This window comes from Vidua macroura, chromosome 39 (assembly GCF_024509145.1).
Source record: "Vidua macroura isolate BioBank_ID:100142 chromosome 39, ASM2450914v1, whole genome shotgun sequence".
Lineage (NCBI taxonomy): Eukaryota > Metazoa > Chordata > Aves > Passeriformes > Viduidae > Vidua > Vidua macroura.
The window spans coordinates 284,767-307,607 of NC_071609.1; the positions used below are offsets into that span (position 1 = coordinate 284,767).

Here is a 22,841-nt window from a genome sequence, read left to right on the forward strand (position 1 = left end):
ATAACGAGGCTGCTCACAATTCCTGTGGAAATCTGGGATCAGGATCCATCCCAAAATCCCAACTCCAACCCCAATCCTGATAACGAGGCTGCTCGCAACTCCTGCCATGGAAATTCGGGATCAGGATCCATCCCAAAATCCCAACCCCAACCCCAATCCTGATCCTGAGACACCGCTCGCAATTCCTGTGGAAATTAAGGATCAGGATTGATCCCAAAATCCTGACCCCAATCCTGATCCTGACCCTGATACTGCTCGCAACTCCTGTGGATCCCCAAATGCCATTTTTTCCCCTGACCCCAAATCCCAAAATCCCAAATCCCAAATCCTGTTCTTTCACCTGATCCCAAACCCCAAACCCTGTTCTTTCACCTGATCTCAAATCACAAAACCCCAAATCCCAAATCTTATTTTTTTCACCTGACCCCAAACCCCAAACCCCAAATCCCGAATCCTGCTTTTTCACCTGATCCCAAAACCCCAAACCCCAAACCCCAAATCCCATTCTTTCACCTGACCCCCAAATCCCAAATCCCAAATCCCGTTCTTTCACCTGTTTTTTTGGCTGGATGTTTTGCTGAGGGGGCGACTGAGGCACGAGGCCCTGGAAAGGCGGCATCTGTGGGGAAGGCATCATGAGAGGGGAAGGGGCTTCCCGCAGGTGACCTGCAACAGGTGGGCACCGGTCAGTCAGCGTCGTCACCGTCACCGTCACCGCGCCGCCGCCACCGCCACCGGCCCCGGCGCGTCCCCCAAAAATCCCAGGATGGCCCCAAAGAACCCTAAAGTGTCCTCGAGGAACATCAAGGTTTCCTTAAAAAACCCCAAAATGTCCTTGAGGAACATCAAGGTTTCCTCAAAGAATCCCAAAATGTTCTTGAGGAACATCAAGGTTTCCTCAAAGAATCCCAAAATGTTCTTGAGGAACATCAAGGTTTCCTCAAAGAATCCCAAAATGTTCTTGAGGAACATCAAGGTTTTCTCAAAAACCCCCAAAATGTCCCTGAACATCGGGATTTTCTTAAAGAACTCCAAAATGTTCTTAAGGAACATCATGGTTTCCTTAAAAAACCCCAAAATGTCCTTGAGGGACATCAGGGTTTCCTCAAAGAACCCTAAAATATTCTTGAGGAACATCAAGGTTTTCTCAAAAAAACCCAAAATGTACTTGAGGAACATTGGAGTTTCCTCAAAGAACCTCAAGATGTTCCTGAGGGACATCAAAAAACTGGAGATCCTTGTGATCCTCAAGAACCCCAAATGCTCAAAATCTGGAGATCCTTAAGAACCCGAGACCCTCAAAAACCGGAGATCCTCAGATCTCAATATCCTTGAAATCCTCAACAACTCAAGACCCTCAACACCTGGAGATCCCTGAGATCCTTAACAACTGGAGATCCTTGAGATCTTCAGTAACTCAAGAGCCCCAAAAACTGGAGATCCTCGAGACCTTGAGTATTTTGAGATCCTCAAAAACTGAAGATCCTGAAAAACTGGAAATTCTAGAGATTCTCAAAAACTGGACATCCTTGAGATCCGCCATTGCTCAAGAACCCCAAAACCTGGAGATCCTCCATTACTCAAGATACCCAACACCTGGAGATCCTCAACACCCTCAAACACCTACAGATCCCTGATGTGCCGAGCCCTCGCTGGGTGATTCCATTCCACCCTTCCTCATCATCCATCCATCATCTGTCTGTCCATCCATCCATCATCCATCCATCATCCATCCATCCATCATCCATCCATCATCCATCATCCATCCATCCATCCATCATCCATCCATCCATCCATCCATCCATCATCCATCATCCATCCATCATCCATCCATCCATCCATCCATCATCCATCCATCCATCATCCATCATCCATCCATCATCCATCATCCATCATCCATCCATCATCCATCATCCATCCATCATCCATCACCCATCCATCATCCATCCATCATCCATCCATCCATCATCCATCCATCCATCCCTCCACCGTCCGTGTGTCCGTCCTGGCTCCGGCAGCCGCCGCTCACCGGTGCCGTAGGGGTCCGCTTTGTGGTGCCGCGGTGACGGGTGGTGCTGGATGACCTGCTGCGGTTTTGCCGGCGCCGCCTGCGGCTGCGGCGGCGCCGGCTGCGGCTGCTGCGCCTGCTGCTGCTGCGGCGGCGCCGGCGGCTGCGCCAGGTGCGACGGGAAGGGCAGGGGCTGCAGGTGCAGCGGGCGCGGCGGCGGCGGAGGCGGCTGCAGCGGCTGCACCGCGGGATGCGCCGGCGGCGGCGGCAGCGCCGGGGGAGGCGGCGGCGGCTGCGGCTGCGGCGCCGGCTGCGACTGGACCTTCACTGAAGGGAGAAGCGGAGTCTGCGGCTGCACTTTCTGCAGCTGCTGCAGGTACAGCTGCATCTGGCTGGTGCTCAGGGGGAGGTTGTGGTGCGGCGGCGGCGGCACTGGCGGCGGCACCGGCGGCGGCACCGGCGGCGCCGGCGGCTCCTCGTCCTCCAGCAGCACCTGCGGCGGCTGCGGCAGCGGCGGCTGCGGGAGCAGCGGCTGCGGCGGCGGCTGCGGCGGCAGCGCCGGGGACACGGCCGGCGGCCGCGGCGGCTTCGGGGGCAGCGCCGCCGCCCGGTTGCTGGGCCTCGAGGGCTGCTGAGGCAGAGCGTTGTGCAAAGCTGCGGAGGAAGGACACGTGGGGAGGTCAGGAGAACTGGCGGGGCGTGGTCCGTCACCCCCAGTCCCACCCCGTGCTGTCTTCTTCTGGGATGTCCCAGGAAGGACACGGTGGTGAAACCAGGAGAACTTCCATGGGATGGTCCATCACCTCCCAATCCCACCCCATCACCTTCCAGAAGGAACCAACCCCGCCAACCACCATCCTCTTCCTCTGAGATGTTGGGACATCCCAGCAAGACCATGGCGGACATCAAGAATGAAAAAAACCATACCCACCACCATCCTCTTCCTTTTGGGACATCCCAACAAGCCCATGGTGGACACCAAGGCCCAAGAACCTCCCTTTTCTCCCGTCTATCACCATCCTCATCCTCTGGGATTTTGGGACATCCCAACAAGCCCATGATGGACACCAAGACCCAAGAACCTCCCTTTCCCCTATCTACCATCATCCTCTTCCTCTCGGGACACCCCAACAAGCCCCTGGTGGACACCAAGTGCCAAGAACCTCCCTTTCCCCATCCACCCCCTTCCAGAAGACCCCAAATCCCACCCACCACCATCCTCTTCCTCTTGGGACATCCCAACAAGACCACGGTGGACACCAAGACCCAAGAACCTCCCTTTTCCCCATCTACCACCATCCTCTGGGATTTTGGGACATCCCAACAAGCCCATGGTGGACACCAAGACCCAAGAACCTCCCTTTCCCCAATCTACCACCATCCTCATCCTCTGGGATTTTGGGACACCCCAACAAGACCACGGTGGACACCAAGACCCAAGAACCTCCCTTTTCCCCCATCTACCACCATCCTCTGGGATTTTGGGACATCCCAACAAGCCCACGGTGGACACCAAGACCCAAGAACCTCCCTTTCCCCCCATCTACCACCATCCTCTGGGATTTTGGGACACCCCAACAAGCCCATGGTGGACACCAAGACCCGAGAAGCTCCCATCTCCCAGCCAGGCCGTGTCCCAGCTCACCTGGAGGAGACACCACGTGCTGGTTGAGGTGGGGGGGGGTGCTGTGCTCGGGCGCCGGGGGCAGGTGAGGCGGGGGCAGCTCGGGCTGGGGCAGGTGCAGGATGGGTTGGCCAAAATGGGCCATGGTGTCGAACATGGTCCCCGGCAAGGGGTGCTCCAGGACGGGCACCTGGGCGGGGACGAAGGGCGGCGGCGGCGACGCCTTCAGGGGCGCCGCGGGCTGCGGGACGGGCGGCGGCTGCGGCGGCTGCAGCGCCGGCGGGACGGGCTGCGGCGGCGCCGGAGGGGGGTTGCGGCGGTGCCGGCGCCGGTTGGTGGTGGTGGTGGTGGTGCTGTTGAAGAGGGAGGAGTTAGAAAGGGTGGAGATGTTCTGGTGGGACGTCAAAATGGGGGTTTGGGTATGGAAGTGAGCTCCTGGGGTCATCAAAATGTTCTCATTGGTCACCAAAACTGGTGGTTTGGTCGTCAAATTGACCTCTTGGGTCATCAAAATGTGGGTTTGGACACCAAAATGGTCTTTTGGTCGTCAAAATGTGAGTTTGGACGCCAAAATGACCTCATGGGTCACCAAAATGGCTTTCCGGTCACGTAAATTCTCTCCTAGGTCACCAAAATGCCCAACTTGGTCATCGAAATGGTTTTTTGGTCACTGAAATGGCCTCCTTGGTCATCAAAATGGCTTTTTGGTCATGGAAATGATCTTCTGGGTCATCAAAATGCAGTTCTGGTCGTTGAAATGCTCTCTTAGGTCATCAAAGGCCCTTGTGGGTCATCTAAATGGCTTTTGGGTCACCAAAATGACTCTTGGGTCATCCAAACGCAGTTTTAGACCTCAAAAATGAACTCCTGGGCCACCAAAGGGACTTTTCTGGTCATCGAAACGACCTCTTGGGTCATCCCAATGTGGTTTTGGTCACCAAAATGTTGTTCTGTGTCATCAAAATGGCTTTTGGTCATCAAAATGGCTTTTGCTCATCGAAACTACCGATCCCATCCCAATCCATGGATCCAATCCCAATCTAATCCCAATGCATCGATCCAATCTCAATCCGTCGATCCCATCCCAATCCATGGATCCAACCCTAATCCAATTCATGGGTCCAATCCCAATTGATGGATCCCATCCCAACCCAATTAATGGATCCAATCCCAATCCATGGATCCCATCCCAATCCATGGATCCAACTCTAATCCAATTAATGGATCCAATCCCAATTAATGGATCCAATCCCAATCTAATCCCAATCCATGGATCTCATCCCAATCCATGGATCAAATCCAAATCCACGTATCCAACACCAAGCCAACCCCAATCCATGGATCCAACCCCAACCCATGGATCCCAACCCAACCCAATCCACAGATCCCAACCCAACCCAACCCAACCCAATGCATGGATCCAACCCCACAGATCTAATCACAATCCCAATCCCATTCCTACCTTTTTCTGCTCCCGCCCTGAGTGCCCTTTTTTCTTCAACTTCGGCGCCATTTCTGCCAAAAATAAATGGGAGAAGAAACAAAATTAATTTGGGAACGGCTCCGGATGAACCCGACGGCACCGATCGGGAACGGGGCGGGAATTCCCCAGGGATTGATTGGAATTCCCCTGGGATTTCTGGGATCGGGGATTTTGCCGCCAAAAAAAGAAAAGAGGGAAAATTGTTGGAAAAAGATCCAACGGCCAAGAAAATCCATGGATTAAACAGGACCGGGTATCCCGGGAATGTCGCTGCTCCAGAGGGAGAACCTTGGCAAAATTCATCGCCGGTGTTGGATCCCGGCTGGAACCGCGTTCCCAGGAGATTCCAAGGATTTCAACCCAAGGGTGATCCCAAATTCCATCGCCAATTTTGGGTCCCAGTTGGAATCGCGAGGTCCAAAAGAAAATCCCAAGGATTTCAACCCAAAGATGATCCCAAATTCCATCGCTGGTTGTTGGTCCCAGTCGGAATCACGAGGTCCAGAAGGATCATCCTGGATTCTGGAGATCCCAACTCAAGGATGATCCCAACCTTCATCACCAATTGTTGATCCAAGTCGGAATCACGACGTCCAGAAAAAGATTGCAAGGATTTCAACCCAAAGATGATCCCGAATTCCTCTGCCGGTGCTTGATCCCAGTCGGAATCACATTCCCAGAAGGAACATCCTGGATTTTGGAGATCCCAAGGATGATTCCAACCTTCATTCCCAGCTATCGGGTCCCAGTCGGAATCGCGAGGTCCAGAAGAAGATTCCAGGGATCCCAACCCAAGGACGACCCCAAACTCCATCACGCAGACTTTGGGTCCCAGTTGGAATTTCTTGGCCCAGAAGGAGATCCCAAGGATTTCAACCCAAGGATGATCCCAAACTCAATCACCGATTTTGGCTCCCAGTCGGAATCGCGGGGTTCCATGGAGATCACCTGGAGATCCTGGACATCCCAACCCAGGATGATCCCAACTTTCATCACCGGCTGTTGGGTCTCAGTTGGAATCGTGTTCCCAGAGGGATCGCCCTGGATTTTGGAGATCCAAGATGATCCCAACCTTCATCGCCAACTGGAATTTTCTAGTCCAGTAGGATGATCCTGGAATTTGGAGATCCCAATCCAAGGATGATCCCAAATTTCAGCACAGATTTTGGGTCCCAGTTGGAATTTTCTGGTCCACAAGAAGATCCCAAGGATTTCAACCCAAGGATGATCCCAAACTTCCTCCCCGGCTGTCGGATCCGAGTCGGAATCGCGTTCCCAGAAGGATCGTCCTGGAATTTGGAGATCCCAACCCAACCCATGGATGAACCTTCAACCCCGAATCCACGGGGATAAAATCCGGGATTGATGGAAAAGTCACTTCCAGGTGATTTTGGGGCAGAAAGGTCAAATCCAGGCACGGCCACGTGGATTTCTGGGATTTTTCCCAAATTTTCCCCAAAATCCTGATTTTATTCCCACCCAAAGAGCGAAACGCCGACGGACGGATCCAAATTCCCACATCCTGAGGTAAAATTCATGAAAAAAGAGAATTTTTGGAGTCCTTTTATGGCTTTTATTATTTCAAAACATCCAACGGATCCGATTTTCCAGGTTTTTGACGGAGTGAGGAATTGGTGCTTCCAAGGCTGAGAAATCTTGGGAAAAGGAGCAAAAAAAAAATCAACGAATTTCTGGAAAATATTTGGGGCAGATCGAAGTTTTCTGGGAAAAAACATCTGGATTTGGTGGTTTTGGGAGTGAAATTCATCCCTAAAAAATGCCTTTTCCAGGTTTTTCTGTTTCCAACGACCATTTCCTTTGGAAAAATTAAGGCTCTGGGTTTGGGAGGAGCCCAATTCTGTTAATTCTGGTGGATTTGATGGAAAATCAGGCAAAAATCAGGAAAAACCTGATAAAAATAGGATTTAAAGGATAAATCCAGGGAAGAATTTAGCACCAAATCCTTGGATTTTCCCATTCCTAAGTCAGACCTAAAAATTCCAACAAAACCGCCAAAAATTTATGGAAAATTCCAACAAAACCCCAAAATTTATGGAAAACTCCTGAAAATTGTACTAAAAAAAACGTAAAAATGTTCAAAGTTTCCCAATTCTGGATTTATCCTGGAAAATTCCCGGGAATCGCCACCAGATCCGGCTCAATCCTGGAGTTTTTGGGGACATTTTTGGAAATTTTTTTTTTTTCCTTCTTTTTTTGGGGGGATTTTTTTTTTTGGATTTCTGCTCCCTTCCCACACCTGACCCGCTCTGGAATTCAATCCCGAATATTTCCACGGGATTTTCCAGCACTGGAGCCACCAAACCCTTCCCATTTCCTGGAGTTAAGCCCGGCTCAACCTCAGATTTTAGGATGGGAAGAAATCTCAAATCCACGGGGAGCGCGAAAAGGCGGAAATTGGGAAAATTTGGGATAATACCCAGGAAAAATCGGGATTTTATCCCCAGGGAGGCGCAGGGAGCGACGCCGGGGACTTGGAATTCCAAATTCCCTCAAAATCCAATTTTTCCTCCAGATCCCAGATCTCAAATCCACCTGGAGCCATAAAATAAGAAGGGATTTATCCCTAAAGTCCCATTTCCTCCATGATTTATCCCTAAAATCTCATTTCCCCAATTTTTTAAATCTGTAAAATCCGATTCCCTCAATTTTTCCATCATAAAATTTCATTTTTCCCATAAAATCCCTTTCCCTCCATGTTTTTATCCATAAAATCCCTCTTTTTTCTACAAAGTCCCATTCCTTCGATCTTTTTATCCAAAAAATCCTTTTCCCTCCCTCTTTTTCCTCCATAAAATCTCTTTCCTTCCATCAAATCCCTTTCCCTCCACCTTTTTTTTCCCATAAAATCCCATCTACTCCATCTTTTTCCTCCATAAAATCCAATTTTTTGCATAAAATCCCTTTCCCTCCATCTTTTTTGCTCCAAAAAATCCCATTTCTTCCATTCTTTTCTCCATAAAATCCCATCTGCTCCATCTTTTTTTCTCCATAAAATCCCATTTTTCTCCATAAAATCCCTTTCCCTCCATCTTTTTTCTCCAAAAAATCCCATCTGCTCCATCTTTTTTTCTCCATAAAATCCCATTTTTCTCCATAAAATCCCTTTCCCTCCATCTTTTTCTCCACAAAATCCCACCCCTCCATCTCCACACAACGCTCCCGACGGCTCCACCGTAATTCCCATTTTCCCCCCAAAAAAAAAACCAACCAAAAAAAACACCCCAACCCTACCAAGCCAACCCTCCCACGGCGCTCGCTCCAGGATTATTACAAAAAAAAAAAAAAAAACAGGAAAAAAAAAAAAATCACGGAATGGGGTCAGGAAATTCCAAAGGCTTCCCCAAAGAAGAATGGACGGCGAAGGCAGGAATGAAATCGAGTTTATTTGTCCGGAAAAGGTCGGGAAAGGCGGGAAGCGCTAACCTGAGTCCGACTCGTCGCTGTCGGAAGAGCTCGACTCGCTGCTGGATTCCGACTCCGACGACGAGAATCCCTTGAGCTTGGAGGAGCCGGCCAGGACGTCGAGCTTCTCTGCCGGGAACAACGGGAAGGCGTCACCGCGGGGGCGTTAACGGGGGATCGACTGCCTCAACCCAACTGGTTTGGCCTAAAGTCAACCAGGGCATCTCAACTGGGTCATCCCAAACTCAACTGGGTCATCGTGAACTCAACTGGTTGGTTCTAAACCCAACTGGTTGGTCCTAAACTCAACTGGGTCATCCTGAACTCAACAGGTTGGTTCTAAACCCACCTGGTTGGTCCTAAACTCAACTGGGTCATCCTAAACCCAACTGGGTCATCCCAAACTCAACTAGTTTATCCCAAACCCAACTGGTTGGTTCTAAACCCAACTAGTTGGTCCTAAACTCAACTGGTTGGTTCTAAATTCATTGGTTTGTCTCACCTTGTTGGCTCTAAACCCAACAGTTGGTCCTAAACCCAACTGGTTCATTCTAACTGGGCTGTGGCTGATGTGCACTCAAAAAATACTGAAACTTTAAAATAAAATCTTCAATTGTTACAAATAAAGCGGGGCCTGCAGCGGCCGCCATTTTGAATCCCACCCGCCGCCATCTCGGCGAGGCGGAAACACCTCCAAAACCTCCCCAAAAACCCCAACCCCCGGCAATAAAACCACGGGAAAATCCGGCTACGAAGCCCCGGTTTGGGGGATTTGGAAGTACCTGGGGGTTTCCTCTTCTTGCGCAGGCAGGAGGTGACGTAACGCTCGAGCTCGCGCAGCGTCGACGGCTTCAGCGTCTCGAAGTCGATCTCGATCTCGTCGGGGTTGGAGTTCTTGAGCGAGGGCTCGCGGGACTGGATGATGTGCACGACCCGGCCCAGCTTCTCGCCGGGCAGTTTGTTGATGTCCAGGCTGAGCTGGCGCTTCTCCTCGTAGGACATGGGCTTGCACTTCTCCTCCTCCTCCGACTCGTAGGCGGGCGCGGCTTTGCTGGGCTTCACCGGCGCCGGCTCCTTCTTGCTGCTCGACAAAAGATGGTGGTTCAGGCCTAAACCCAGCCTAAACCCGGCCTAAACTCAGTCTAAGCCCAAATTAAACTGGTCCTAACACACAGGATCTGCAGAACCTGAGTGCCACCAGCTCCTTCTTGCTGCTCACAACAACAAAAGATGGTGGTTCAGGCCTAAACCCAGCCTAAACCCGGCCTAAACTCAGTCTAAACCCAAATTAAACTGGTCCTAACACACAGGATCTGGAGAACCTGAGTGCCACCGGCTCCTTCCTGCTGCTCACAACGACAGAAGATGGTGGTTCAGGCCTAAACCCAGCCTAAACCCGGCCTAAACCCAGCCTAAACCCGGCCTAAACCCAGCCTAAACTGGTCCTAACACACAGGATCTGGAGGACCTGAGTGCCACCCGGGCCCTTCTTGCTGCTCACAACGACAGAAGATGGTGGTTTAGGCCTAAACCCAGCCTAAACCCGGCCTAAACCCAGCCTAAACCCGGCCTAAACCCAGCCTAAACTGGTCCTAACACACAGGATCTGCAGAACCTGAGTGCCACCGGGCCCTTCTTACTGCTTGCACCAACAAAAGATGGTGGTTTAGGCCTGAACCCAACCTAAACTGGTCCTAACACACAGGATCTGGAGAACCTGAGTGCCACCAGCTCCTTCTTGCTGCTCACAACAACAAAAGATGGTGGTTCAGGCCTAAACGCAGCCTAAACCCGGCCTAAACCCAACCTAAACTGGTCCTAACACACAGGATCTGGAGAACCTGAATGCCACCAGCTCCTTCTTGCTGCTCACAACGACAGAAGATGGTGGTTCAGGCCTAAAACCCAGCCTAAACCCAGCCTAAACCCAGCCTAAACTGGTCCTAACACACAGGATCTGCAGAACCTGAGTGCCACCGGGCCCTTCTTACTGCTTGCACCAACAAAAGATGGTGGTTTAGGCCTGAACCCAACCTAAACTGGTCCTAACACACAGGATCTGGAGGACCTGAGTGCCACCAGCCCCTTCTTGCTGCTCACCCACGACCAAAAAAATAGGGTTTTAGACTTAAACCTGCCCTAAACCCAGCCCTAACTCACAGGACATGGAGAACTTCACTGCTGGCTCCTTCTTGCTGCTCACAGGACCAAAAAATGGCATTTTAGATTCTAAAAACCTGGCCTAAATCTGACCTAGGCATGCCCTAAACCTGGCCCTAACCCACAGGAGCTGGAGAAAATTCAGTTTTTATCCTAAGAACGAGTGGCTTTGTTGGGTGTGGCTTTGACGTGAAGCTCAGGTGGGAGTTGAGGTGGAAAGTTGAGCTTAAAATGTTTGGAGATCCGAGGTGAGATCAAGATGGTCTTGACCAAGCTCCACCTGGACACCCAAAGCTGAGCTCAAGCTTCTCTTGAGCACCCAAAGCTGAGCTCAAGCTTCTCTTGGACACCCAAAGCTGAGTTTAATTCGCTCCTGCACACCCAAAGCTGAGTTTAATTCGCTCCTGCACACCCAAAGCTGAGTTTATCTGCTCCTGCACACCCAAAGCTGAGTTTAATCTGCTCCTGCACACCCAAAGCTGAGTTTATCTGCTCCTGCACACCCAAAGCTGAGTTTAATCTGCTCCTGCACAACCCAAAGCTGAGTTTAATCTGCTCCTGCACACCCAAAGCTGAGTTTAATCTGCTCCTGCACACCCAAAACTGAGTTTAATTTGCTCCTGCACACCCAAAGCTGAGTTTAATTTGCTCCTGCACACCCAAAGCTGAGTTTAATTTGCTCCTGCACACCCAAAGCTGAGTTTAATCTGTTCCTGGCACACCCAAAGCTGAGTTTAATCTGTTCCTGGCACACCCAAAGCTGAGTTTAATCTGCTCCTGCACACCCAAAGCTGAGTTTAATCTGTTCCTGCACACCCAAAGCTGAGTTTAATCTGCTCCTGCACACCCAAAGCTGAGTTTAATCTGTTCCTGGCACACCCAAAGCTGAGTTCTAATCTGCTCCTGCACACCCAAAGCTGAGTTTAATCTGCTCCTGCACACCCAAAGCTGAGTTTAATTCGCTCCTGCACACCAAAGCTGAGTTTAATTTGCTCCTGCACACCCAAAGCTGAGTTTAATTCGCTCCTGCACACCCAAAGCTGAGTTTAATCTGCTCCTGGCACACCCAAAACTGAGTTTAATCTGCTCCTGCACACCAAAGCTGAGTTTAATTCGCTCCTGCACACCCAAAGCTGAGTTTAATCTGCTCCTGGATACCCAAAGCTGAGTTTAATCTGCTCCTGGATACCCAAAGCTGAGTTTAATCTGCTCCTGGATACCCAAAGCTGAGTTTAATCTGCTCCTGGATACCCAAAGCTGAGTTTAATTCGCTCCTGGATACCCAAAGCTGAGTTTAATCTGCTCCTGGATACCCAAAGCTGAGTTTAATCTGCTCCTGGATACCCAAAGCTGAGTTTATCTGCTCCTGCACACCCAAAGCTGAGTTTAATCTGCTCCTGGATACCCAAAGCTGAGTTTAATTCGCTCCTGCACACCCAAAGCCAAGTTTAATCTGCTCCTGGCCACCCAAAGCTGAGTTTAATTCGCTCCTGGATACCCAAAGCTGAGTTTAATTCGCTCCTGGATACCCAAAGCTGAGTTTATCTGCTCCTGCACACCCAAAGCTGAGTTTAATTCGCTCCTGGCCACCCAAAGCCCGGCTCCAGCTGCCCACGCCAGGTGTCCCCAGCAGCCACGGAGAAGAATCAGCCCCAAACCCCGAGCTGATCTCAGGGCTGGGCTCAACCCCACCCCTCACCTGGGGCCACGAGGTCCCTCATTAAGAACCCAGGTGTTAATTACCTTAATTAGCACCGGGGAAATCCCCAGAGTGCCCCAGGGAATTGTGGGAAGGGCCCACCTGGAGGCGCTGCTGTTGCTGTTGCTCTTCTTGGCCTTCTTGGGCGGCGGCTCCTTGGCTTTGCTCTTCTTGGCGTCCTCCAGCTCCTCCTTCTTTTTGTGCTTCTCCTTCTTCTTCTCCTTCTTGTCCTTCTCCTTCATCTTTGGTTTGTTCTGCTGGGGCTGGGACAGCGCCGCCAGCTGCTCGTGCACGGCCTTGAGCTGCGGGCAACGGGCAACGTTGGCGATGGCAGCTTGGAGAACATCTCCAGGGGGTCAGAGCCCACCTCGGACTGAGCCCCGGCGTCGCAGCCAGAGCTGCGTCCACGCCAAGGTCACCTCCAGGGTCATTGATCACAACCAGGGGTTGTCCCAACCCCCACTGGTCACCCAGATCAATGGCCAGGGGATCCAAGGTCACCTCCAAGGGTCATCGATCGCAGCCTGGGATTGTCCAACCCCTGCTGGTCACCCAGATCAACGGCCAGGGGATCCATGGACACCTCCAGGGTCACGATCGCAGCCTGGGATTGTCCAACCCCCTGCTGGTCACCCAGATCAATGGCCAGGGGATCCATGGACACCTCCAGGGTCATCGATCGCAGCCTGGGATTGTCCAACCCTGCCCCGGTGACCCAGATCAATGGCCAGGGGATCCATGGACACCTCCAGGGTCATCGATCACAACCTGGGATTGTCCAACCCTGCCCGGGTGACCCAGATGGATGGCCAGAGAATCCATGGACATCTCCAGGGGTCACCGATCGCAGCCTGGGATTGTCCAACCCCTGCTGGTCACCCAGATCGATGGCCAGGGGATCCATGGACACCTCCAGGGTCATCGAAGGCAGCCTGGGATTGTCCAACCCCCATGGTGACCCAGATCGATGGCCAGGGGATCCATGGACATCCCCAAGGTCATCGATCACAGCCTGGGATTAGTCCAACCCCCGCCCCCGGTCACCCAGATCAATGGCCAGGGGATCCATGGACATCTCCAGGGTCATCGATCGCAGCCTGGGATTGTCCAACCCCCATGGTGACCCAGATCAACGGCCAGGGGATCCATGGACATCTCAGGGTCATCGATCACAACCTGGGATTGTCCAACCCCCACTGGTCACCCAGATCGATGGCCAGGGGATCCATGGACATCTCCAGGGTCATCGATCACAACCTGGGATCGTCCAACCCCTGCTGGTGACCCAGATCGATGGCCAGGGGATCCATGGACACCTCCAGGGTCATCAAATCTCACCTTTGATTGACCTCACCTGGTCACTAAGTGTCACCTCCAATGGTTCCATGGACACCTCCAAGGTCATAAAATCTGACCGATGACTGACTCTCACCTGCTGAGTGTCACCTCCAATGGTTCCATGGACACCTCCAAGGTCATCAGATCCCATCTTGGACTGACCCAATCCTTCTCAGCCAGCCCAGTGTCCAGTCTTTCCATGGACACCTCCAAGGTCATCAACCCAACCCATGACTGACCCCACCCGGTCACTGAGTGTCATCTTCAGTGGTTCCATGGACACCTCCAAGGTCATCAAATCTGACCTTTGATTGACCCCACCTAGTCACTGATGTCACCTCCAGTGGTTCCACGGACACCTCCAAGGTCATCAAACCCAACCCATGACTGACCCCACCCGGTCACTGAGTGTCACCTCCAATGGTTCCATGGAGACGTTCAGGGTCATCAGACCCGACCCATGACCCCACCTGGTCATTGAGTTTTGGATCAACAAACCCAATGATTTTGGGTCAACTCAACATCTCCAGGCCAACCAACTCATTGATTTTAGGTTCAATGAACCCAAAGAATTTAGGCCAACAAACCAAACAATTTTGGGTCAACCCAATGCTTTCAGGTCAACAAACTCACGGATTTTGGGTCGAACCAAGGATTTTGAGTCAACAAACCCAACATTTTTGGGTCAACCCAACACAACTTTAGGTCAACCAACCCAACCGTTTTGGAGCAACAAAGCCAACAATCCTGGGTCAACAAAGCCAACCGTTTTCAGTTAAAACCAAACAACTTTGGGTCAACAAACCCAACAATTTTGGGTCAACTCAAAAATCTTAGGTAAACAAACTACCAACTTTGGGTCAACATACCCAACGAATTTCAGGTTGACCCAACAACTTTGGGTCAACAAACCCAATGATTCCGAGTTGACAAACCCAACGACTTTGGGTCGACAAACCCAACAATTTCAGGTCGACAAACCCAACGACTTTGGGTCGACAAACCCAACGATTCCAGGTTGACAAACCCAACGATTCTGGGTAGACAAACCCAACGATTCCAGGTCGACAACCCAACGATTCTGGATAGACAAACCCAACGATTCCAGGTTGACAAACCCAACGATTCCAGGTTGACAAACCCAAACAATTCCAGGTTGACAAACCCAAACGATTCCGGGTCGACAAACCCAACGATTCCAGGTTGACAAACCCAACGATTCTGGGTCGACAAACCCAACGATTCCAGGTCGACAAACCCAACGATTCTGGGTCGACAAACCCAACGATTCCGGGTCAACAAACCCAACGATTCCAGGTCAACAAACCCAACGATTCCAGGCTGACAAACCCAACGATTTTGGGTCGACAAAACCGTTTAAGCTCAGCAAACCCAAGGATTCTGTTGCCTCTGGAGCTGGCGGTCGTGGGACCTCCATGACCCTCCAGCCGTGACCCCAAGCCCGCCCAACCCCACCGGAAGGAGCCTTGGGCCATCCCGTACCTGCTCCTGGAGCTCGGCCAAGCGCTGCGCCCGCTCCTCCTCGGAGTCGTCGGAGGAGCTGTCGCTGTCGGAGGAGCTGTCGCTGCTTGCTGTCGCTGGACGACGGCGGGGCCACCTTGGTGGGGGGCGGGACCACCACCGGGGACGAGGCGGGGATCACCGGCTCCTCCGGCTCGTCCGGCATCTTGGCAAAGCGCATCTCGAACACGTCCTGGAATCACAGGGAACGGGCGGGAAGTGACGCCGGGGTCGGCACCGCGGCCTCGGGGGCGTCTCCAAAATGGGGGACCCTACGGACTGGTGGGTTCTACACAAGGGGTCGACACACCGGACAACGGGGACGGGTCCTGAAATCTTGGGAGTTTCTTGGAATTCTGACTCTCTCCAAGGCGGATTTAGGGGAAAATTTAGGGGATTTACTCGTTTACTTTCTCGTTTAAAAAACTGCAACTTTCAGGTTCTTGAGATCTTCTGGATCTTCTTGGATCACCTTCAGTAGATTTGATGATCTTAGAGGCTCCACCATGGATTCCCACTGGAGATCTCAACCATCTCCAAGGTGGTGTTGGGGGAAAAATTCAGAGGATTTCCTCAGTTTCTCATTTAAAAACTGCATCTTCCACATTCTGGAGTTCTTCTGGATCTTTTTGGATCATCTTTGGGTCGACTCCGTGATTTTCGAGGTTCTTTTCCAACCTCAATTCCAACCATGGATTCCCACTGGAGAGCTCAACCATCTCCAAAATGGTTTTGGAGGAAAAAAAAAAGGTAGAATTTTCCTCAATTTCTCATTTTAAACCTGCGTTTTCCAAGTTCTTTTGGATCTTCTTGGACCATCTTTGGTTGACTCCATGATTTTCGAGGTCTTCTCCAGCCTCAATTCCACCACGGATTCACAGGCCCACTGCTCCTCTTCGTCCCATTCCAGGACCTCTCACTCACTGGAAGAACTTCCCCTCCATTTTCAAGGATTTTCAGTCATTTTTTGAAGGAATTTTCCACAATTTTGAAGGATTTTCCCTTTTTTTTGGAAGGATTTTATCCCATTCTCAAGGATTTCAAGCACCATTTGGAAGGATTCCCACTCATTTTTAAACAATTTTTCTTCTGAAAAGATTTCCGTAATTTTTGACAGATTTCCCTCATTTTTAAAGTATTTTTTCCTTAATTTTAAAAAATTTTTCCCCCCATTTCGAGTTTTTACAACCTAATTTCTGTTTTCTACTATGCCCAAAACTCAATTTAATTCCAATTTGGATTCAAAAATCTCTTCCAGAAGCTAAAATTCCTCAGAAAACCCCCAAAATTGGGAATTTCTGGGCATGAAAAAGCAGGAAGGTGAGTTATTCCAGAGGCTTGGCCTTTCCCAAGATTCCGTGAGTCATTTTTTGGGATTCTGACACTCAAAATCCACTTTTTATTTTTTTCCATCTCGATCCCAAAAATCAGTGTTTTCCCCCGAAAATGAGTTGAAAAACACAGAAAAATCACAATTTTCCATAAAAATCTTGGGAAATGAAAAACTGGGATTTCAGCTTGGATTTTGCCTTTTCCTCCTGCTGGGGGTTGGAAAATTCCCCAGAATTTCATTTAATTTCATGCTGGAATTGCTTTTTCCAGGCGTTTCCTCCTCATAAATTCCGTAAAAAGTCACCAAAAAATTCCTGGATTTTCCTAAATCCATCCCAAAATTCACATTCCCACGGCTCCAATTAAACCTGAGCTGGATTTTTACAGGAACACCCCAGAAATTCCAAGATTTCCTAAAATTTCCTGGATTTGCAGCTGCTTTTCCCGGGATTTTCTTTCCCAGCTCCAGCACAACCAGAGTTGATTTTTCCTCATTTTTCCAAAATTCCACAAATTTCTTCCAATCCCATTCCTCCTTTTTTTTTTTTTCTTCCCATTTTTTTGCAAAATCATCCTTGGAATTCTTCCCTTAATTCAATTTTTTTTCTGAATTTTAGCAGTTTTCCTTCTGATTTACAGGAATTCTCTGCTCATTCCACATCCCTGGAATTTCTGATTTTCCTTCCACGATCAAAGGATTTTTCCCAACCTGGATTTTCCATCTTTCATGTGGATTTGGGATCAAATTCTTTTTAATTTTTAATTAATTCCTTCAGAAAACAAGGCCCACCGTCCTCCCAAAGCAAAAAAAAAAAACCAGGAAAAATCAGAATTTCAGGGAATAAACACCTGGAATTCCAGATGTGGGGAGCACCAGAAAGAATTTTTGGGTTAAAAATCAGAATTTTGGAGGATTTGGAGCTCTGGGAGCGGCGGGGATCGAGGATTTTCCCAAATCCTTGAGGTTTTTTTTTTTTTGCTTCAAATAAATTCCCAAAAAACGCCAGAATTCAGTTTTTTTATGGAATTTTGGTGGCAAAATCTTCACTGACTGAGACAGGAAAATGAAAAATATTAAATAAAAGCTGGGCTGAAGAGGAATTGGGGAAAAAATTGGGGAAAAATGAGGGAAATGTGGGGGAAACGAGATAAAAATCAGGGAAAATAAACTGAGCTGAGACAGGAAAAGAAGAAATATTAAATAACAGCTGGGTTAAAAGGGCGGAATTGTAAGAAAATTTGGGGGAAAATGAAGAAAAATTTAGGGGAAAATGAAGAAAATTCAGGGAAAATTGAGGGGAAACTGAGCTGGGACAGGAAAAAGAGAAACGTGAAATAAAAATTGAGCTTAAAGGAGGAAATGTAGAAAAAATCCAGGGAAAATTAAGGAAAACCAAGAAAAAAAACTGAGCTAAAAATGAAAATACGAAATAAAACCGAGACTAAGGAGGAAATTGGGAAGAAATTGAGCTGAGAGAGGAAAATGAGAAATATTGAATAAAACTGAGTTTCAAGTAGGAAATTTGGAAGAAACAAAGGGAAAATGAAGGGAAAACCAAGGAGAAAGTGAGCTAAAAGGGAAAAAGGTGAAATAAAACCGAGCCCATTTCCTGCCCTTCAACAACAACATCCTGCAATTTTTTGCTGAGTCACCATTTTAAAATTATCACGTAATTTTTTTAATTTTTTTAATATATATATATATTTTTTTTTTGGGAGGGGGATAAATCCTGCTGGGAAAACCAAAAAAAAAAAAAAAAAACCAACCCTAGATAAGAAAACTGAGGCGATTTCCTTCACTTCAGCAACAAAAATCTGCCAATTTTATTTTTATTTTAAAATTTTTTTTTTTCTTGCTGAGTCAGCTTTTTTTTTTTTTTTCCCTGTAACTTTTTTAAAAATTCTTTTTTTTTTAGCGGGGGTAAGTCCTACTGAGAAAAGCAAAAACCGACCCTAAATGAGAAAACCGAGCCCATTTTCCTTCAGTTCAACAACAAAAAAAAACGTGAATTTTGGTGAAATTTTTTTTGCTGAGGTCAGCATTTTAAATTTTTTTTTTCTGTAACCTTTTTAAAAAGTTCTTTTTTTGCAGGGGTAAATCCTACTGTGAATACCAAAAACCGACCCTAAATGGAGAAAAACCGAGCCCATTTCCTTCAGTTCAACAACAAAAAAAAACGTGAATTTGGTGAAATTTTTCTGCTGAGTCAGCATTTTAAATTTTTTTTTCTGTAACCTTTTTAAAAGTTCTTTTTTTAGCGGGGGTAAATCCTACTGGGAGAAGCAAAAACCGACCCTAAATGAGAAAACCGAGCCCATTTCCTTCACTACAACGACAAAAAAAAAAAACTTGAATTCGGTGAATTTTTTTTTTGCTGAGTCAGCACTTTTTTTTTTTTTTTTTTTTTTTTTTTTGAAAAAAAAGGGAATTTTTTGGCTGGAATCCTCACCTGGAGCTTGCGGGCCATGGCCACCACCCTCGTGGTCGGCGGGGTTGTACTTGTAGCAGTTGGAGAACATCAGGCGAACGTCGGCCGCGAACTTCCTGAGCGTCGCGGTACTCGCGGCCCTCCAGCTTGGACTGCAACGGCCCAGAAACACCAAAAATGGGGAATTCCGCCCAAATTCCACCCGAATTCCGCACCGGGGAGTGGGGAGGGGTTGGGGAAAAAAAAAAACCATCGGTTTTTGGGGTGAAAATGGATGGTTTTGAGTAAAAAAATCACGGTTTTGGGTCGTAAAAACGACTATTTTTGGTTAAAAAAAAGTATATTTTCTTCCATAAAAATCACTAGTTTTGTTTTAAAAAATAGTTATTTCAGGTCATAAAAATGACTGGTTTTGGTTAAAGTATTTTTCTTCCAGAAAAATCACTACTTTTGTTTTAAAAATAGTCGTTTCAGGCCATAAAAATGACTGGTTTTGGTTAAAAAAAGTCTTTTTCTTCCATAAAAATCACTAGTTTTGTTTTAAAAAATAGTTGTTTCAGGTCATAAAAAATGACTGGTTTTGGGTATTTTTTCTTCCATAAAAATCACTAGTTTTGTTTTAAAAATAACTCATTTCAGGCCATAAAAATGACTGGTTTTGGTTAAAAAAAAGTCTTTTTCTTCCATAAAAATCACTACTTTTGTCTTAAAAAATAAGTCGTTTCAGGCCATAAAAATGACTGGTTTTGGGTATTTTTCTTCCATAAAAATCACTATTTTTGTCTTAAAAAATAAGTCGTTTCAGGGTCATAAAAATGATTATTTTTGGGTAAAAACGCCTTTATTGTCATCCATTAAAATGGCTATTTTTGGTTAAAATATCCTTATTTTGGGCCATGAAAATGAATAATTTTGGGTTTTAAATCCCTTTTTTTGGAGTCATTAACTTTTGGTAAAAACCCCCACTTTTTTAGGTCCATAAAAAATTTCCAGTTTTGGTTTAAGAAAATCTTTATTTCAGGCCACAAAAATAACGATTTTTGGTTAAAAATGCCTTTATTTTCATCTATAAAAATGACTATTTTTGGTCAAAAATCCATTTTTTTGGTCTATAAAAATGAGTTTGTTTTGTTTAAAAAGTACTTATTTCAGGCCATAAAAATGAATATTTTGGGGTAAAAAAAATTCTTCTTTTTGGCCATAAAAATGGCTATTTTTGGTTAAAAAAAAAATTCCTTATTTTGGGCCATAAAAATGAATAATTTTGAGTTAGAAAATCCCCTTTTTTGGGTCCATAAAAATAACAATTTTTGGTCAAAAACCCACCTAATTTTCAATTTTTAAAAAATCCTATTTTTGGCCAAAGGGTGCCAAAATCCTGGGATTTTTCCCCAACCCCTTTCCTTTGAAATTAAAAATTGAAATTAAAAAAATCCATTTTAGGGGTTCCAGGAGCTCTCCTGGAAAGATTTGGGGCCGATTTTCCTCCTCAACACCAAAAATTAAAAAACCAAAAATCCCCAAACCCAAACCACCGTTGAAATGGGCCAAAATTGGGGTTTTTTTTCCAAAATCTTGGGTCTTTTCCCCTCAAAATCCCATTTTTGCCCCCCAAAACCCCATTAATTCCCCCCCAAAACCCCTTTAATTTCCCCTAAAATCCCATTTTATTCCCGTAAATTTCCATTTTCACCCTAAACCCCCATTTTCCCCCTGAAATTCTCCCCAAACCCATTTTATTCCCCTAAAATCCCATTTCATCCCCCAAACCCCCATTTTTTCCCCCTTCATACCCCCAAAACCCCCATTTTATTCCCCCAAAATCCATTTTTTTCCCATTTCATCCCCCTAAATTCCAGTTTTCCCCCATTTCACCTCCCTAAAACCCCATTTTTCTGCCCTTCTACCCCCCAAACCTCATTTCACCCCCCAAACCCCATTGTATCCCCCTAAAAATCCATTTTTCTCCCCATTTCACCATCCCAAAACCCCATTTCTCTGCATTTCACCCCCCAAACCCATTTTATCCCCCTAAAACCCCATTTCCTCCCCATTTCCCCTGCCCAAACCCCATTTTCTCCCTCCCAAACCCCTTTTTCTCCCCATTTCCTCCTCCCAAACCCCATTTCTCCCCATTTTTCCCCTCGCAACCCCATTTCCCCCATTCCCCCCTCCCAATCCCCATTTTCTCCCCATTTCCACCCCCCAAAACCCCATTTTTCCCATTTCCCCCTCCCAAACCCCATTTCCCCCATTCCCCCCTCCCAAACCCCATTTTCTCCCCATTTCCCCCCTCCCAAACCCATTCCCCCCGCGTTTCCCCCCCATTTTTCCCCTCCCAAACCCCGTTTTTCCCCATTTCCCCCCTCCCAAACCCCTTCCCCCCCCATTTCCCCCCTCCCAAACCCCATTCCCCCCCTCCCAAACCCCCATTTTCCCTCCCCATTTTTTCCCTCCCAAACCCCATTTCTCCCCATTTCCCCCCCTCCCAAACCCCATTTTCTCCCCATTTTTTCCCCTCCCAAACCCCATTTCTCCCCATTCCCCCCTCCCAAACCCCATTTCTCCCCATTTCCCCCCTCCCAAACCCCAATTCCCCCCATTTCCCCCCTCCCAAACCCTGTTTTTCCCCATTTCCCCCCCCTCCCAAACCCCTTCCCCCCCCATTTCCCCCTCCCAAACCCCATTTCCCCCCATCCCAAACCCCATTTCCTCCCCATTTCCCCCTCCCCAAACCCCGTTTTTCCCCATTTTTCCCCTCCCAAACCCGTTTTTCCCCATTTTTCACCCTCCCAAACCCCATTTCCCCCCTCTCAAACCCCATTTCCTCCCTCCAAACCCCACTTCCCCCCCATTTTTCCCCTCCCAAACCCCATTTCTCCCCATTTCCCCCTCCCAAACCCCATTCCCCCCCTCCCAAACCCCATTTCCCCCCTCCCAAACCCCATTCCCCCATTTCCCCCCATTTCCCCCCTCCCAAACCCATTCCCCCCATTTCCCTCCCGTTTCCCCCCCATTTCCCCCATTTCCCCCCTCCAAACCCCATTTCCCCCCATTCCCCCCCATTTCCCCCTTCCCCCCCATTTCCCCCCTCCCAAACCCAATTTTTCCCCCATTTTTCCCCATTTCCTCCCTCCCAAACCCCACTTCCCCCCCGTTTTTTCCCCTCCCAAACCCCATTTTTCCCATTCCTTCCCCCCTCCCAAACCCCATTTCCCCCCCCCGTCCCCCCCGACCTTGATGGTGCTGAGGTCCATGGGGTGTTTGATGATGTCGCAGTAGTCGTGCAGCCCCAGCGCCTCCACGTCCACGGGCTTGTAGAAGGGCCAGGCGTAGGCCGCGTGCTTCTTGGCGAACATCTCCTTGATGATGCCGCCGCAGTACTTGAGCTGCTCCGAGGCCTTGGAGCCGCGCGGCTCGGCCGGGTGCTGCTGCGAGTCCGGGATCTCCTTCTTGGGGGGCTTGAGGGGCCGGCCGCCCTCGCGCCGCGGGCCCAGCTTGGTGGCCTTGGGCTCGGCGGGCAGCGAGGAGGAGTCGTGGATGGGGTCCATGGCGGTGGGAGTGGTGGTGTCTGCTTTCCTCTTCACGCCCTTCTTTGTCTGCCGGGGGAACCCACACGGCATTGGGGTGCGGGGGTTAGGATTTGGGGGCGTTCCTTGGGGATTTTGGGTTGGGGGTTCGGATTTGGGGGCGTTCCTTGGGGATTTGGGGTTGGGGGTTCGGATTTGGGGGCGTTCCTTGGGGATTTGGGGTTGGGGGTTCGGATTTGGGGGCGGTTCCTTGGGGATTTGGGGTTTGGGGTTCGGATTTGGGGGCGTTCCTTG

The 22,841-nt window shown here is 48.7% G+C and overlaps 1 protein-coding gene across 1 annotated transcript in view; it reads right to left on the reverse strand.

Annotated features, from left to right (window-relative positions):
* Nucleotides 1-22,841, reverse strand: part of BRD4 (bromodomain containing 4) — a 59,028-nt gene that overhangs the window by 11,512 nt on the left and 24,675 nt on the right. The window contains 14 exon segments of the mRNA XM_054002296.1: nucleotides 554-666; nucleotides 2,030-2,662; nucleotides 3,654-3,942; nucleotides 3,944-3,985; nucleotides 5,095-5,147; nucleotides 8,560-8,667; nucleotides 9,321-9,619; nucleotides 12,500-12,699; nucleotides 15,239-15,325; nucleotides 15,327-15,449; nucleotides 19,039-19,065; nucleotides 19,067-19,129; nucleotides 19,131-19,169; nucleotides 22,254-22,616. Of these exon segments, the coding sequence (XP_053858271.1) occupies nucleotides 554-666; nucleotides 2,030-2,662; nucleotides 3,654-3,942; nucleotides 3,944-3,985; nucleotides 5,095-5,147; nucleotides 8,560-8,667; nucleotides 9,321-9,619; nucleotides 12,500-12,699; nucleotides 15,239-15,325; nucleotides 15,327-15,449; nucleotides 19,039-19,065; nucleotides 19,067-19,129; nucleotides 19,131-19,169; nucleotides 22,254-22,616 (2,439 nt within the window).